Raw genomic sequence first — 16,271 nt, 5'->3', positions numbered from 1 at the left:
TTAATTTATCTTTATTTTTATGTTAAAATATTATGTACAAGGGCAAAATAGATATTTAACTTACAAATGACTTAATTAGTAATCCATTCCCTCCAAATGACTTCATTTTGGAGAGAAAGAATTTTAACAAAAATTTAATAAAATCTTCCTCTAAAATCCCCTCAAATCCCTCCCCTTAATTTTTAATAAACTATCCAAACAAGAGAATTGGAAGGAAACTTTATTTCCCTTCCTTTCCCTTCTCTTCCCTCCAAATCGTTCAATCCAAACATATTCTTAAGGAGCAAGGGTTCTGGGGGAGACCTACCAACTTTGGCAAGTGCATTTGAATGGAGTAGTTCAAAATTATCATTTCACGCAGCACAAAGTCATTACATACAATCATCCGATATGGGTATAAACTCAAACAATCATGTCTACGTACACATGTTAAATTGGGCTAAAGTTCAATGTATAACCACAACACAACAGTATTGTGATAAGTGGGACTCGAAACCTCCCGAGTCCATAAGGTTTTATCTTAGAGAGATTCACCAATTAGACTACTTGTTAACCTAACTTGAGATATTAGGCAAAAAAATTATGAGCAAAGGCAACAACAATTCTATTCAATAGAGGAAGAGACCAACAAAAAGCTATAAATAATCTACGTTAGGCGCAAGAGTAGCATGTCATTGCTGCCACTCGGAGAGATCCTGCCGTACATTAGCGGAAGAGTTTGTCGGAATCGCATCAGCATCAGTAACTCCGTTATCGTCTGCAACGATTCCCAACCAAACGTCTTTCAATTGAAATTTCACTAATAGATCGATGAAGTATTCTTGTTTACAGTTAATTAAACACTAATGCGAAGTTAGACGATTATATTAGGTCTTTTTTGTCGCCTCTTTCCTAGAAACCAAACAGAGGCAGAGATATTGAGAGAGAGAGTAAGAGCAGGTACCTTAGAGACGGAAATCCTTGAAATTATCGACCGCGAAGGTCTTTACATGATCAATCAATGGCTGTGTGACTTCAAGAAGCTCGTCTCCCGCTTGTCTTTTGATTCGATTGCTTTGATTGATATGCTTTTTAGGGATTTTTTTCGGAAGGATCCAATGATCCATTACGAGAAGTCCATGGCCAGTTCTTAACCGATAACGAGCATTGAAGTTTCAAAATTTAAGCTTAAGCTGGATTGGTTGGCTTCTGATTGGGAATACAAATAGGCTGGGTTACAGAAACGGGCTTGGGTCACAATCTGTTCTTCTTATGGCCCATTCTTTGACAGTTAGCCCATTTATTGCACGGGCTATTCTAGACTGTACTGATTATTAAGCCCATATACATAAAGTCCGGCTTGCCAACCCATATGGCCCGTAGCCTTCTTACTTTTCTTCTTATCGTAGAATAAAATGGATGTCTGACCATTCTCACTAATGCCTTCAAAACCAGTTCGGGATACCTGCAATGGAAACCGCACACAACTCTTACAGTTTCATACGGGACCGTCCGATTTATTTAACCTACCCATCGAGTGTTAATATAATAGTCCTCACTGGCTCATCCAGTAGAATTAGATGTCAGCTTTAAGATTCACTGAATATCTAACAGGTTATAAACTAACTTATTTTTAATTGGTTATAAAATAATTTATTTTTCCCAACTATAAACTTTATCAAAGACCCTATCAGAATTCTATACAATTTAATTTTAATGACGTCAATTTTTTTTTTTTATTTTAGAATTTATTGTAGTTTTGCCTCCTCTCAAATGACGTAACATTTGCGAGTATTAAAGCAAAAATGCAAAGTTTGTAGGGAATCCTAATCCAAATAAAAACATAACATTAATTAAAAACCACATGCATCATGATCACTACTGCTAGTATGTCTTGTCCATCAATCCATGATAATGATAGTGCAACTACATGTCTTTTAGTTTTGTAGTATTCTAGTGCAACAAAACCCTTGGTTCTCAATTAATGTTGGTCGCCTGCGCATGCATGGTATCTCAATCCTGTATGGGTCATTTGCAAGATTTTTCGAATGTCTTTATGAACGGGTCATCCCACATGCCTAGCCCGTATTACTTGTTAAGTTTTGGATTCTCTAGTCGGACAAGTGAGGGGAATTGGTATTAGAATTCTCTTTCCCTCATCGATTTAGTAAAGTTAAAATCATGTGATTTATAAGTTTGACTAAACTTTCATAACACTTGTTCTTTTAAAAGATAAAACCGTGTTGATTTTTAGGTTCAAAGCGAACAATTCTTAGATGGGCAAAACTCAACATGTATACACAAACACACAACGTAGTGGGAGAAACATCATGTCAAATCATATCTAATAATATAGAGACCATGAATATGATGACCCACTTACAGGAGGTGGTGGTGCGTAATGAACATCCAACATTATTAAAAGTAGTCACACCATAGTGAACATACCCCTCTCTTTCTCTGTGTTCTCTTTCATTTCACTTTCACCTTTTTATACATATTCATATCCTTTTTAGCGGGTCCCAATCCCGGATAAAGGGTGAAGATTGCAATTAGTTGACAATCAACATAAAATTTTGAACATTAGTCTAAATGAGAATATCGTTAGGGTGTTCCCTAAAAATAAATACATGTGATAGATTCTCGGTGACGTATTTATAAACTCTTGTAATCAACTTTAAATTTTTGGAATAAAATCTCGGATAATGATGATGATAATTTATGTGACAAAATAAAACACTTGGATTATGTATGTAATCACATTTTGGGCATACGTTATGAGAGGTTATTAGATTTGCATCTCCTTTGTTTATATACATACACACATATATATTATAAGTGGGGGTGCCTTATTTCATGCGGAAAGTTGGGAGCGTTGAAGTCAAATTATTGTCGCGAATTTTGTTTTCAAAGACTTGTCTTAATTATTATTGTCATCCTCAAATTTAGGCTTTTTTCCAGAGAACAAGCTGTGGTCGTCCAAACTAATATGATTGAGAGCAATGAATCGTAATGATTACCGGTTAATTTTTTTTGGCATATTGCACCCTATGAACTATATACATATACATATACATATACACATATGTATATATGTATATGTATATATATAGTTGTATACTAATAGGTGCCCGTGCCTCAACTAATTAATTTTTGTCTGTTGAGGATTCGTGATGACAGACACTCTTTGATTTTAAAAAAATAATTGTGATATATTAAAAAGGATAAAAACCCATGCCATCTCCATGTGAGAGAATGCAACTCAAAGTCCATCAAATTGATCAATCGTCTCTCTCTTTATAGGCTAGCTAATATATTTATCTATTATATAATTTTAGAAACCACGAGAGAGAATAAATTATAAGATATTGTGCATGATATATATATAATTTTCCATCCATTGTCTGTCTTGTAGTAGGCGGTGGCCTAAAGCATATTTGAGTGGGATTATAGATAATGTTCAATTTGGCATTGTCATTCCCATGATGAGAATCATTAATGAGAATGAAACAAACAAGAAAAAGAAGAAGAAGACAATAACAACTTTTGATTGCTAATTAAGGTACTCATAGTGCATTAATTTTTTCAGGGTCATTTTAGGTCACCGGATTGATAATTTTCTAGTGTACATCATACAATAAATTGCATACGTCTCAGAAGATGAGAGTCTGTCTGGTATACTTATTTCTCATATTTTTTTTTTATTTTTCAAAAAATATAAAATAATTTGAAAGCACGTTTGATTTTTCATTTTAAAAATTATGGAAAACATGAAATCACTCAAAAACATTGGTGTCGTATAGATGGTATGGAATAGATAGACAGTAAATTAATTATAATGCCCCCCATTTGTATTACCCTCTTGGACAATAAATTGATTAGCGCACTTGACACATCATAACTGAAGAGCAAAGTGGGGTCTAATAACTAGCATTATAATGATCTTGTCGACACAGATAAATACCTATGTATAAATTAATAATATCTAATAATTAAGTAATGTATATCATAATATATATGTATATATTGAATTCTTAAGTTCTATTCTCACCATGAACAATATATTTATGGCGATGCATTGGGTTTTGATTAAGCTTATCTTGTCATCAAGTGAGAAATTTGTGTTCGCGGACATGATGATCCGAATTTAAACTCATATCAGATGTCTAAATAATAAATTTGTATAGTATTATTATCGGTTAGGGAAAGAGGTTAATGTATATATATGTTAATGTTTTTTATTATATGATATAATATGTAGTGTTTGTTTTATCTTTTCACCCACCCAAATGGCTAAATGAGTCCACAAAAAGATAATCCGACAACTTTATGGGGGAAAAATATAAAAAGCAAAACAAGTGGAACCGTAAATATAATAGTCTTTTGGGGGTAATAAGACAAAATACTTTTACTTGCTTTTCTGACTAAAGTAAAACCAGTTAGTCATAAAGTCCAAATGTAACAACTCTTTTGTTCCCGCCTTATTTTCTCTTCCTGTTTTAACCGCTTTCACAAATCAAGAGAGCAGTATTGAAATGGCGAGTGGATATAGATTTGAACAAAAATACAATCTCTCTTTTAGATGAAAAGGTGGAGGGGAGAGAGAGTGAGAGAGCATGACCCACAAAGGAGGCCCAGTGCTTTGGACAATTGCAATCTATGATTTGCACACCACCTGTTTGACAAAAATGGCCAAAGAAGTTCACCAGCAGCAACATTTCTCACCGGGTATCTTTCTCTCTTCCTCTCTCTTTCTCTTCACTACTTTGTCATTCCTGGCTTCCTGTTTACTCCTCCTTGAGAACTCCCCATTTGGGCCATTTCACTCTAGTCTCTTGGGTTCCCTTTCTCTTCTTCATGGACAAGAAGCAGCATCAGCAGCAACAGCTGTCCTTGGCCAAAAGCTATCGGCTGCGATGCAATGAATGGTTTGTTTGATACAAATTTGGTTCTTTATTTCATAATCAACCTAAGATTTGAAGATGTTTGCAGTGATATTTATTGTAATGAACACTGTTTCTCTTTTTCTTATGAATTGTTACTGGAATGATCTCTCTCTCAATCTACGATTGTTCTGAACAACTTCTTCGGTTTAAGATTTCTCCCATTTTTTCTTTGATATCCTTTTATTTTCTTTTTTGTTTTTGCCACTGGAGGAAGTAAAAGAAACGAACTAGTAACACCTGATAACTGTCACCGAAGAACAAAAATATCTGGAAAATGCTACCTTTTGATTTATGCCCAAGTAATTGCTATGAAATAACTAATAAGTTTTGAATCATGGTGATGCAATGATTTTGGAATCAGGAGAAGCAAACACTTTGACTTGTTGTTTCAGACAAGTAGTTGCATACCTTGTTATCTTTCAAATTTTGTCCTAATACCTTACAGTTACGTCAATGCAGGATTTTTCAAGATGTTCCAAGTGATATAACAATTGAAGTTAGTGGAGCTATGTTTGCATTACACAAGGTAACCTGCACAGTTGGTTCGTTTTACTGTCCCTCGCTCTGCTTCCACCCCCCAGCGCAATTGGAAAATGCCTGCTGTAGTTTGAAGTTTCAACTGTTATTTCTTTCCGTTTTCATTGGAAATTTTGCAACAAATGATCCGCTGTTTTGGCATTTCTAACCTTCCCTCGGGCTATGATCTGTGAGGAATCTGTTCATGAGATAGATGGGGAAGAAATTTTTTTAACACGTTGGCGATAAATAGTTTTTTGCCACTTTGAAACATGCATAAGAAATTAACATGAAGAATCAAGTTCCTAGAATTATGCTGCAAGCAACCCAGCCAGTGAAACTACTAGTTCAAATATCCTTTAATTCCCTCACGTTTGTTGGTTGCCATCCCTGCCTTAGAAAACTTCCAAGTGTTTTTGATATTTGTGTTAATAGCTGCTGCTACCGTTCACATGCTGTATTTATTGTTTACTCTGTATTTGAGAGACCTTAAAAGTGTGTGTTCCTTCCATGTTTTAATGTTGTTCTCTGGCCCCATAATTTCATCCAACATTACAAAATAAAAGGGGAAAAAGAGAACAAAAAAAAGTTGTATCTGCTTCTTTCGTAACTGTAAGTGTTATACTGATATTTAATTGTATGTACAGTTTCCTCTTGTATCCCGAAGTGGGCGGATTCGAAAGCTGGTTGCAGAACATCGGGATTCTGACATTTCAAAGGTCGAGCTTCTTAATCTACCAGGAGGAGCGGAGGCATTTGAGTTGGCTGCTAAATTTTGTTATGGTGTCAACTTTGAAATCACATCTGCAAATGTAGCACAGCTGTGTTGTGTCTCTGATTACCTTGAAATGACTGAAGACTTCTCAAAAGATAATCTTGGATCCCGTGCTGAAGAATATCTTGAGAGTATTGTGTGCAAGAGCCTTGAAATGTGTGTTGAAGTCTTGCAACAATGCGAGAACCTACTCCCTCTTGCTGATGAATTAAAAATTGTTAGCCGTTGTATAGATGCAATAGCCTCAAAGACTTGTGCCGAGCAAATAGCCTTAAGCTTCTCACGCTTAGAGTACAGCAGCTCTGGTAGGCTTCACATGAATAAGCAAGCCAAATGTGAGGGAGACTGGTGGATAGAAGATCTATCTGTTCTTCGAATAGACTTGTATCAAAGAGTCATGGTGGCCATGAAGTTTCGTGGGGTCCGACCTGAGAGTATTGGTGCATCCCTTGTAAATTATGCCCAGAAGGAGTTGACAAAGAAATCCTGCTTATGGAATTCATCTAGCCAGACAAAGGTTGATTTGGCTTCAGGCTCAAGTGGGCATGAACAACTTGTGGTCGAGACAATAGTTAGCCTTTTGCCTCTTGAGAAACTTGCTGTTCCCATAAGTTTCCTTTTTGGACTTTTGCGCAGTGCGGTGATGCTTGATTGCGCAGTTTCTTCCAGGCTTGATTTAGAGAGGAGGATTGGGTCCCAGTTGGATATTGCAACTCTTGATGATCTTTTGATTCCATCCTTCCGGCATGCAGGTGAGATTGATACCTTATTCGATGTTGATACAGTTCATAGGATCTTGGTCAATTTCACACAGCAAGATGATAGTGAAGATGAGATGGACGATGCCTCTGTATTTGAACCTGATAGTCCTCACTCACCATGTCAGACTGCATTGTTTAGGGTAGCAAAGTTAGTGGACAACTATCTTGCCGAAATCGCTCCTGATGCCAACCTCAAGCTTAATAAGTTCTTGGTCATCGCGGAAACTTTACCAGAACATGCACGCACTATTCATGATGGATTATATCGGGCAATTGATATTTACCTGAAAGTATGTCTTATCAATAATATCATCTTTTGGTTCTTTTTTCCTCCTCTTTTGTGGGGGGGTGGGGGATAAAGTAGAAGTAGATGATCGGAATTACTTCCCTATACTAGGAAGACAAATTTGGCTAGTTCTTGCTTGTGCTATGAACAAAGTATCACTCTGGACAGTTCTTTGCATCTGTTCCTAACTGTGATCCACTAAAAGAAATGAGGTTGACTGGTTGTACTTAATGATGGATTGTCAAGTAAATAAAACTCGTGTGTATCATCTAAACCTTCATTATTTTTGTCTGATTCTTCATGAATGGTACGCAGGCTCACCAGTGTTTGTCAGATACAGACAGGAAGAAGCTTTGCAAACTGATAGATTTCCAAAGGCTCTCACAAGAAGCTGGTGCACATGCTGCACAGAACGAACGACTCCCTCTCCAAGCGATGGTACAAGTGCTCTACTTTGAGCAACTAAGGCTTCGAAATGCCTTGTGCAGCTCTTATGCTGATGATGACCATAAACCAGCACACCAGTCATGGCGAATCAGCAGTGGTGCTCTCAGTGCAGCTATGTCTCCGCGAGACAACTATGCATCACTGAGGCGGGAAAATCGAGAGCTAAAGCTTGAACTAGCGCGTTTGCGTATGAGGCTGAATGATCTAGAAAAGGAGCATGTTTGTATGAAGAGGCAAATGCAAAAGTCTCATTCTCGTAAGTTCATGAGTTCATTCTCAAGGAAAATTGGTAAGTTGAGCTTCTTTGGACATAGTTCTTCCAGGGAATCGACTTCTCCCTCAAGGCATTCCCATAGGACAGACTCTAGGGTCATTGAAAGAACATGTGCAAGCACAGATTAGGTAATTCAGCAAACAAGCTTCTTTGTTCTATATATATATGTTGATTGATTACATGTGATGCTCTTCATGACATAAAAAATCTCCCCTTGTCACCATGTATATGAATTTTGTTGCTTTCAATTTGCAAGTGGTGGCTCTTTTGTTTGTTGCAAGTTATGATTTGGGGATACAACTTCTATGATTTTTGAATTATTTACGCAGACTTTTCTGTAACAATTAAGAGTTGTTTGTATACATTCTAGTGCCATGGCTGTCAATTAGTGATCTGGCTAAGATATAGCACAGTACTGATTGATCAGGCCAAAAGTCTTATGTTAATGAACATACACCTCAATAGTTGTAACCTCTGGATAAAGAGAAATGTAACACAGGAAATAAAGGCATGTCTAACAGAGCTATCAGATAATTATAACTCTGAAAATCGAGCTGAGTAGCAGCAAGAATTGGAGAATGAACAAGAAAAAGTCTACAAAAGTCGAAGAATCAAGTTATGAAGTAGTTTGTAAATCATGTTTGAGACTGAGACCCTGGTAATCTTCTCTGCCGCTCGTCATCTTTGTTCGGTAAGACAAAAGAGACCCTATGAGGAAGTGATTTACGCATACTTTCAGGCTTTCTTAAGCAAGATTTCAAGGTAGTTACCTCTTCTGGCTTTCTTGAGCAAAAATGTATGGTCATTGCCTCTTCGATACAATCAAACTCTAAATCGTTGTCAATTTTGGTACGCATTTCCGCTGTGTTATTGCTATCATAGTTCCATGATATTCTCCGAAGCTGTTGCATATTGTACTCGTGTATAAGAGAGCTTTCTTCATTCCATGACATCCTCCAAAGATGTTTCAGGCATCGGTTTTCGCTTTGATGCATAGCTGTCATCCCTGCATATATGTGTGACTGACATTGTTGTTCTGCAGGTTGCTTATGGAGCCCTCTGGCTTTCAACAAACTGTACAGCGTGATATTCGGAACGATAAGGAAGACCTTTCCCAGAGTCAATACAGAGTCAGGACTGACAACAATCGACGGATTCTTGAACACATCAGGCCTTGTAATGCAGTGCCTTGGATTCTTCTTCATAACCTCAGCAGCAAGTACCGGTTTTTTGTGAATCTCAACATATCTCCCGGGATGAACCAGTTTGAGCACACCATCCTCCTTTGCAACGACCCCCATTAGAGATACTCAAGAAACTTGTCCAGAAAGAGGGGGTGCAATACAGCATCTTCTGCCTTGTTATACTGTCTTTTTTCTCAAAGGACGACAAGACTCGGCGGATATATCCGACCTGTAGAGATGAACATTATAGATTAAACAAATATGTGTGGAGTCATCAAAGAAGGTTGTTGGTCTTAATCCATAGTATTGTGCTTATCATTCTAGACGACTACAGTAACTGCTAGTTTGCAACTCTGGACTGCTCTACTTGTCTTTACATAGTCCCTTGTACTGTTGAGACTATTGTTCTTGGAACCGTATTCTGAACTTATCCAACGATATTCTGTTCGGCGTATGTTAATGTTTTATATCATATTGGATTTGCATAACCCAACCGAATTTCATTTAAGCAAAAGTCCATCCCCTCGCTCCACGAATGTGTTTTCTTGATGTAATAAAATAATGGCCATGACCCAAGAAGAACAAGGCAAAATTGATTTGTACCGTGTAATTAAATGAATTTTGTTTAATAATGAATTACGCAGTGCCTACAAAAAAAGAAGAAGAAGAAGAATTACGCGGTAATTGATTGGCGTACTAGAACAAGGCGGTTAATTTTCATGTGCTCATTAGTTGCTCTATTCCTCGCATACACGATGTAATCCACGAAAACATAGTTGGCTTTTCACTAAGCAATTTACCAAGTTAATTGCTTAGAAGAAAAGAAATTTAACATCAATGACCAACATTTGGACAAACGTGACAGAAATTTGGAAATATATATATATATATATATATATATATAGAGGAATTCTCCTATAAGTACTCAAAGTAAGGACTTAAAATAAGTATAGTTTTTTTACTATTGATTTAATACATGTGGGATCCAAAACAGTGCGTCCCACTAGTCATGTCACTTAAATCAATGGTCAAAAAGTTGTACTTATTTTAAATCCTTACTTTGAGTACTTGTAGGAGAATTCCTGTATATATATATATATATATATATATTTATTTATTTTTTTCAGTTGAACCACTTTATGGGAATGCTTTTATTGGATTGGGGCCTCTGGGCTGGGCCTCCACATTCCACACCGTAGCAAATTGATCTCGTTCTACAAGAAGAAAGATTAGCAGATAATTGTGAGGGGATTATTATTATATTATTATTTTTTGTGAATTCAGCATTCACACTCAAAGAATTGTCTACTTTGGACTCCGGGCTCGCATGGCTTTACTTCAAGTGGGATGCCCGCCTCTTTACTCGAACCCATAATCTCGTAGAGGTGAGAGGATGAATACCCAACTTACCATCAACTAGTGCATAAAAGTGTAAAGAACCTCACAATCAGCATCTTGCACGTATTTGTCAATTTGTAAAGGCGGATTGAGGACCATCTTGCATTCGTCAAAATAACAAATTATTCCGAAGTTTCGGCCATTTCAACTCCATTGGACCTCAAAGGAGGCCCATAAATATCGTAGGCATCCCACCCCGAAAAAGTTTGGGCTTTGAAAACGGGATCAAGTCCAAGCGCAAGCTTCTGAGGCCCATTTAGTAATTGGACTGGGCCTGTTTGTCAAACAAGTTTTTAACAAAAGCCCAATATAAGATTGATCATTAATACTTAGAACAATGTTTGAGACCCCAAAACACCCCATTTAATATGGAGTGTTAAATGTGAAGTAGATCCTATATATATAATTTTAATCAATAATTATTTTAATATCACATATATTTCAGAGACTTTTAAAAATGATATTTGGAGGGTGTCTAAACATTATCCTTTACCGATTGAATAAAGCCATATTTTCCGAGCCGTCCCTGAAGAATCTCACACCATTAAAACAAAGCATATACTGCTCGCTGACCAATCCATTAAGCACCCACATGGTCGCATGGACCCTAACCTCTCATCTCTCCTCCAATTTTCCTGCTACTGAGCTCCTCTCAACCTCTGACATCTTCCAGAGCTTCGACACAGCTCCCTTATAATGGCAGTTCTAACGCATGCTTTATCATTTAACACACCCAAATTGACACCCAGAACGTTTAATTCACGACCCTTGTTAAAGCACGCTGGCTCTCTCCATGTAAATCACTCTGTGTTCACAGGCAAACTAAACTCTGCATTGTTCAGGTCGACCATCTTCAGTTTCAGGTGAACTTCATTTGATTTAGAATAGTTTCAAGTAATGTTGCATGGGTGTGAAGTTGTTGTCTTTTGTGAACTTTGAATTTTTTGGGCATCTGGGTTTTTCTTTTTGTGGCATTTCATCGAGCAGGATTAAAGCTTTTAGGAATGAGAATTCTGGGAACCATGAAACTGCGAAACCTGAAGAGAACGCAGAGGAAACTGTGGATGAGGACCAGGGTAGTCGGAAAGAAAGGAATGTTAGTATGGGAAGTTCATTTTTGTTTAAGTTAGCAGTTGCTGTGGGTGTAGCTGTAACTGCTACTGCTATATCTGTTGGTTTCAAAGGGCCTAATGTTGGATCATTGTCTGGAGTTCAATTTCTGGCTGAGGGTTCTTTCTCTTCAGTTGTGGCTGCAGTCCCCGTTGGTTTCACTTTCAAAGCTTTTGGATACACTATTGTACTTCCTGAATATACCCCAGGGTATGCCCTAGATCTACTCTTCTAATGTAGAAGCGATTAGTTTCAGTTTAAGACTGTACCTCGATTCTGATAGTCTGACTCCATTGCATTGCTTCCCCTTGAGTGTTTCTATTGAGACTTGCTGTTCTCAAGCTTCACCTGCATTGTTATGTTACAGATGGGTTTACTTCTGGTTGCTAATGGCTGCTGCTTGTGGACTTTTCATCAGTGAAGAAGCTCTAAATATTTGGGTCTGTGCTTTGTTCTGGTACTTCTGTTTCGCTGACTCAAGTGCTTGCTTCTTCTTCTTTTTTTCTTGTATTATTCAGGTTTGAGTTGTCAGCTGAGTGGTACTTCTCTAATAGTATCTTTCATTTGAATTTACTTGGTTTCCTCACAAATGATTTAGGTAGGCATAACTCTAGCACGGATGCTGTCATTGGACGGGACATGGCATTCTTTTGTCGACTCACTATCTAGGAATGCTTCATACATTATATCCACAGTCTTCTGGGTTTACTGGTAAGAAATAAATCATCCCCCCCCCCTAAACTGTTTACATTCCCATTGGTTGGAGACAGATCCACGTTCCGTGCATAGGCAGTTACAGATTGAGGGTTATCAATATATTATTCGGCCTTTTCTGTAGCTTAACCATGATCAAGTAATAATAGGCTTGGTTAGCCTAGCTTTTACATTTCATGGTGATTAGCCATCATTTACCCTCAGTTATACAACCACGGAGTATGATGTGCTTAATGCAATCAGATAGTTATCAACAAAAGTTGATGGTTTTGAATGAGTTGATCCTCTCATTTTCTTTATATTTCTGTCGTGCTCTAAATTTTATAGCACTTATTATTTTTTGTTTGTCAATTTCACATGGTAACTTGAATCTTCAGGGGAGTATGTATTAGTGATATGATACCTTATTACCTCGGAAGGGTTTTTAGACGAAGTGGGGCATCCGATGATGTTTGTTCGAAGGTTTTTTTTCTTCTGTTCACTAGCTTACTTCCTCATTGTTGAACACATGCTTATACATGTATGATACAATAATTGATTAGCTAATTTCACAAGATAATTATTTATGTGTTTCCTCAATACTATGATAAATGCAGTTAGGGATTGGTGAAGAGAAGGTATTGAGCATTACACGTGCCGTTGAAAAATATGGCAATCTCATGGGTGTTGGTAAGTTATAAGAACTCCCAGATTCTCAGTAGTTTACGGGAATAAATAATTTAATCAGTTTTTTAAGAATGCTCATGCTTTGAATATCCTCCAGGTCGGCAAGTATCCTGGTGCTTTCATGCATTCTTCCGTGTAAATTTTTAAATGATTTTAGTTAGCCATCTGATGATAAGATGGGAAACAGAGTTTATTACCCATTTAAAGAAAATGAGTTTTGGACGTTGGGATATTTTCATGCTAGATCAGCCGCACTGCTATCTGCCTTTCAAGATAAGTCTATGCTGAGAAGCTGTACATCAAGATGATTTTAGGCAATTTGGTTTGGATGGATATGGACACTTTATGTCATGTAAAAGGACTAAGCCATGTAAAAATTAGACATCAGAAGCATTTGACCGGTCTCAGTGCTTTTAACGGTTTCCCGTTTCTGCAAGTATGGATTCTTCTGTGATGCCCAATCCCTATATGCCAAATATTCATCGCTTTTCATTTCTCATTTGGTCCCCATATAGTTCATGGATGTCTTCAGAGCTCTCTCTTAATGTTTGTACTTCCATCATCTTTTTAACTTTCTAAGGTTTCTATCACCTTTGCCGATTGATTCACGAAATGCACTCCTCTTCTAAGGTGCTTTGTACTTGATTGCTTGAAGAGCCAGTTGATTCTAACTCAGCTTTTGACCATATGTTGCGTTAGTTGCTTCTACTGTAGAGCTTAAAATTGCCCGTCAGTTTTATTGTCAGAATGCTACCTACATGAGTAAGCTGTTCATATCATAAATTTGTTAACCTCTTTTCTGATTCTCTTTTGCACTTGGATCTGCAGTGGAGAGATTTTCTCTCGGAGTCAGAAATCCAACTGCTTTCCTAGCAGGAGCCTTGGTGAGGAATCATCATTTGTTTTACAGATTGGCATAAAACATTGATAGTACTATATATTGCTATCAACAGTATTATTAAACATGATGGGTTTTGAACCATTTTATTTGCTGTCTCGCCTTATATTCTGTTGCATTTCTTTTAATTTATTATGCTCCTTGATTTATTTCAAGCTTGGGCCCTATACTGGATTAGAATATGATGCGACCAGGGTGATAGCTTACGTATATACTTACCTTCATGTCCATTGAGGAAAACATGAAACAAACTTTCGAGTGACCTGATGCATCAAATGACCTTACATGCTGGCAGAATATGTTAAATTAATGCTCAATCCATAATATGAAATTAAGTGCAAGCCATGATTTGTCATAGAGAAAATTGGAGCCAAAAAGGTTCCCGTGATAGATAGCTAAACTTACAATGAGAAGATACATTGTGTAGTGAGCGAAATGACCCATCACCAATGTCATATGTTGTTCCTCCCCTCTTCTATCTGGTTGGCTGTTTGTTGCATTGCCATGATGGTGATTGAAACCCGTACTTCAATGCAGGGCATATCTCCAGAGTGCTTCTTTGCTGGAGTTTGTTGTGGTGGCTTGATCACTCTTCCACTTCAGGTCAGTCTAGTTCTGTTAGAGAAGTTTCATTGTGAGAAGCATATCATAGATGCATGCATCAATTTATCATGTAATCTTTGAATGGTTGTATTCCAGTCTGATAGCTCGACTTTTCTTGAATCATACTTCAATGCTAAGTTACTGCATTTTATTAGAATTCCAAAGTTCTAGATCCCGCATATTTACTTTTGAAGAAATTTTTTTCTCCTAACTCTGATTTTTGAGAAAATGGAAGTCTGTAGACTCAGAAGTCATAGTAAACATAGGAGGGTACTTCAAGAATAAATTTGTTTGAGATCACCAATTAACCATAAAAAATCCGTTGCGTGTACTTATTTCATAATACTGGTTGTGTATTTTGTCTTGTTCATCTCCCATTGTGATGGCAACAACCCCTTCCCTGATATCACATTGTTTTTCCTTTTCTGACATCAGCTGGGAATTGGATTTCTGTTGAGGGAGCGCCCCGTGTTTGCCCTTGCTACTGTCGCGACGGTGGTGGTAAATACCTTCTCTGTTTTGTTCTTTTTTTTTTGGTGTTATTCTATTTTAGTCAGAACTTATCATTGACAAGAGAGAATCTAACTTGCAAAAATTGCCCAGGGGATTTGGACTGTGTTTCCATATGCTGTCGCTGCTACAACAGCACTGTTCTTTTACCTGCGACGCCGCCACTCTACCTAATTCTGCTCAAATTTTGTCTCTAGATGATGGAAGCTATCAAATATACACCCAGCGGGGTTTATTACAGGTTTGTTTTTTCGATGTTTGTCAACTTTTTGTTGAAAACATCCCCATTTTGTATGATAAATAGGATTTGATTATATATGTATAGAAAGTGGTAGAGCTAGTCAGCCTAGTCTAACTTTGATTAGTTAGTTGAAAAGGATTTTGAGTCTTTTGTCTTGCTAGTTAGATTTCTTGGATCATGATAAGCCATTTCTATAGTGAGAGAGAAGAATGATAAGAAGGTGGCAAGTTGACATTTTTCATCAGTCTTTACAACATTTTTCGACGTTTGCTTCATCGAATGATATGGACTCACCTTGAAAGACTGTATTACAGGATAACTTAGTCATCATAGCATCCGTTTTTCGAAATAATAGTGTATCCGAACTCTACAAAATTCAACACTCTGTATGATATGCTTAATTCATGGAATAAATGTGGCAAAACTTTCTTAAATAAGTACCGCTCCGATGCACCGACGGTAAATGAATTTGAACGTCCATGAGATGCTAGGTAAGAGAGTTGAATACTGTAGGCTTCTTTCAGCTTTGCCAGTACCTCTGAAATAGTCAGTCTCTGCAATGCGTTCCTCTCCACAGACCTTACAGCAAGTCAGCAACTAAGGCTGCCTTTCTCATCCTCTCCACATTAAAACTTCCCTTTTTGCTTTCATCCACCATCTCAAATGCTCCTGCCTGCAATTGAAGGAATCAGGAGTCCCAGAACGAGTCAATGGTTCTCGCCCGCAAATCAGTTCCAACAGAACAACTCAGACGCTGTAGACATCACTCCTTTGTCAACAGCTGTTTAGAATAATACCTGCAAACATATGTAATCAATGGTCAGGCCTCTCTATTCACTTCAATACTTTTTAAGTTGAGAGTTTAAGATTACTGAGAGCTTAAGTCGGGATCAAGGTAACCAGCAAGCAGTGTCCTTTACGACCATGATCAGATGAGTTGCATCTGCCCGGTTACTTGCTTAC

The 16,271-nt window shown here is 37.4% G+C and overlaps 2 protein-coding genes and 1 long non-coding RNA gene across 4 annotated transcripts; 2 read left to right on the top strand and 1 right to left on the bottom strand.

The window, feature by feature from the left end:
- Window positions 1–725: 725 nt before the first annotated feature.
- On the bottom strand, window positions 726–1,168 carry LOC119992286. The gene is made up of 2 exons (XR_005466332.1): window positions 944–1,168; window positions 726–757 (listed from the first exon to the last, which is right to left on the bottom strand). It is a non-coding gene; the product is annotated as an uncharacterized LOC119992286 (long non-coding RNA).
- Window positions 1,169–4,505: 3,337 nt separating this feature from the next.
- Window positions 4,506–9,622, top strand: LOC119991725 (BTB/POZ domain-containing protein At5g48800). 2 transcript variants are annotated; one of them, XM_038838146.1, is made up of 5 exons: window positions 4,506–4,707; window positions 5,385–5,451; window positions 6,089–7,267; window positions 7,579–8,112; window positions 9,027–9,622. In XM_038838146.1, the coding sequence occupies exons 2-4, from the start codon at window positions 5,434–5,436 to the stop codon at window positions 8,110–8,112; spliced, it is 1,731 nt and encodes a 576-aa protein (XP_038694074.1). In that variant the 5' UTR covers window positions 4,506–4,707; window positions 5,385–5,433; the 3' UTR covers window positions 9,027–9,622. The 2 variants fall into 2 exon arrangements, with proteins under 2 accessions (XP_038694074.1, XP_038694072.1); XM_038838144.1 differs by lacking the exon at window positions 4,506–4,707 and adding an exon at window positions 4,714–4,907.
- Window positions 9,623–11,098: 1,476 nt separating this feature from the next.
- LOC119991697 lies at window positions 11,099–15,609 on the top strand. Its single transcript, XM_038838104.1, has 10 exons — window positions 11,099–11,429; window positions 11,554–11,886; window positions 12,044–12,116; window positions 12,275–12,387; window positions 12,768–12,852; window positions 12,987–13,059; window positions 13,885–13,940; window positions 14,492–14,557; window positions 14,993–15,058; window positions 15,161–15,609. Exons 1-10 carry the CDS (start codon window positions 11,263–11,265, stop codon window positions 15,239–15,241), a joined length of 1,113 nt encoding a protein of 370 aa, XP_038694032.1. The 5' UTR covers window positions 11,099–11,262; the 3' UTR covers window positions 15,242–15,609.
- Window positions 15,610–16,271: the final 662 nt, after the last annotated feature.

This window comes from Tripterygium wilfordii, chromosome 22, assembly GCF_013401445.1.
Source record: "Tripterygium wilfordii isolate XIE 37 chromosome 22, ASM1340144v1, whole genome shotgun sequence".
Classification (NCBI taxonomy): domain Eukaryota; kingdom Viridiplantae; phylum Streptophyta; class Magnoliopsida; order Celastrales; family Celastraceae; genus Tripterygium; species Tripterygium wilfordii.
This window is presented reverse-complemented; position numbering and strand designations above follow the sequence as displayed.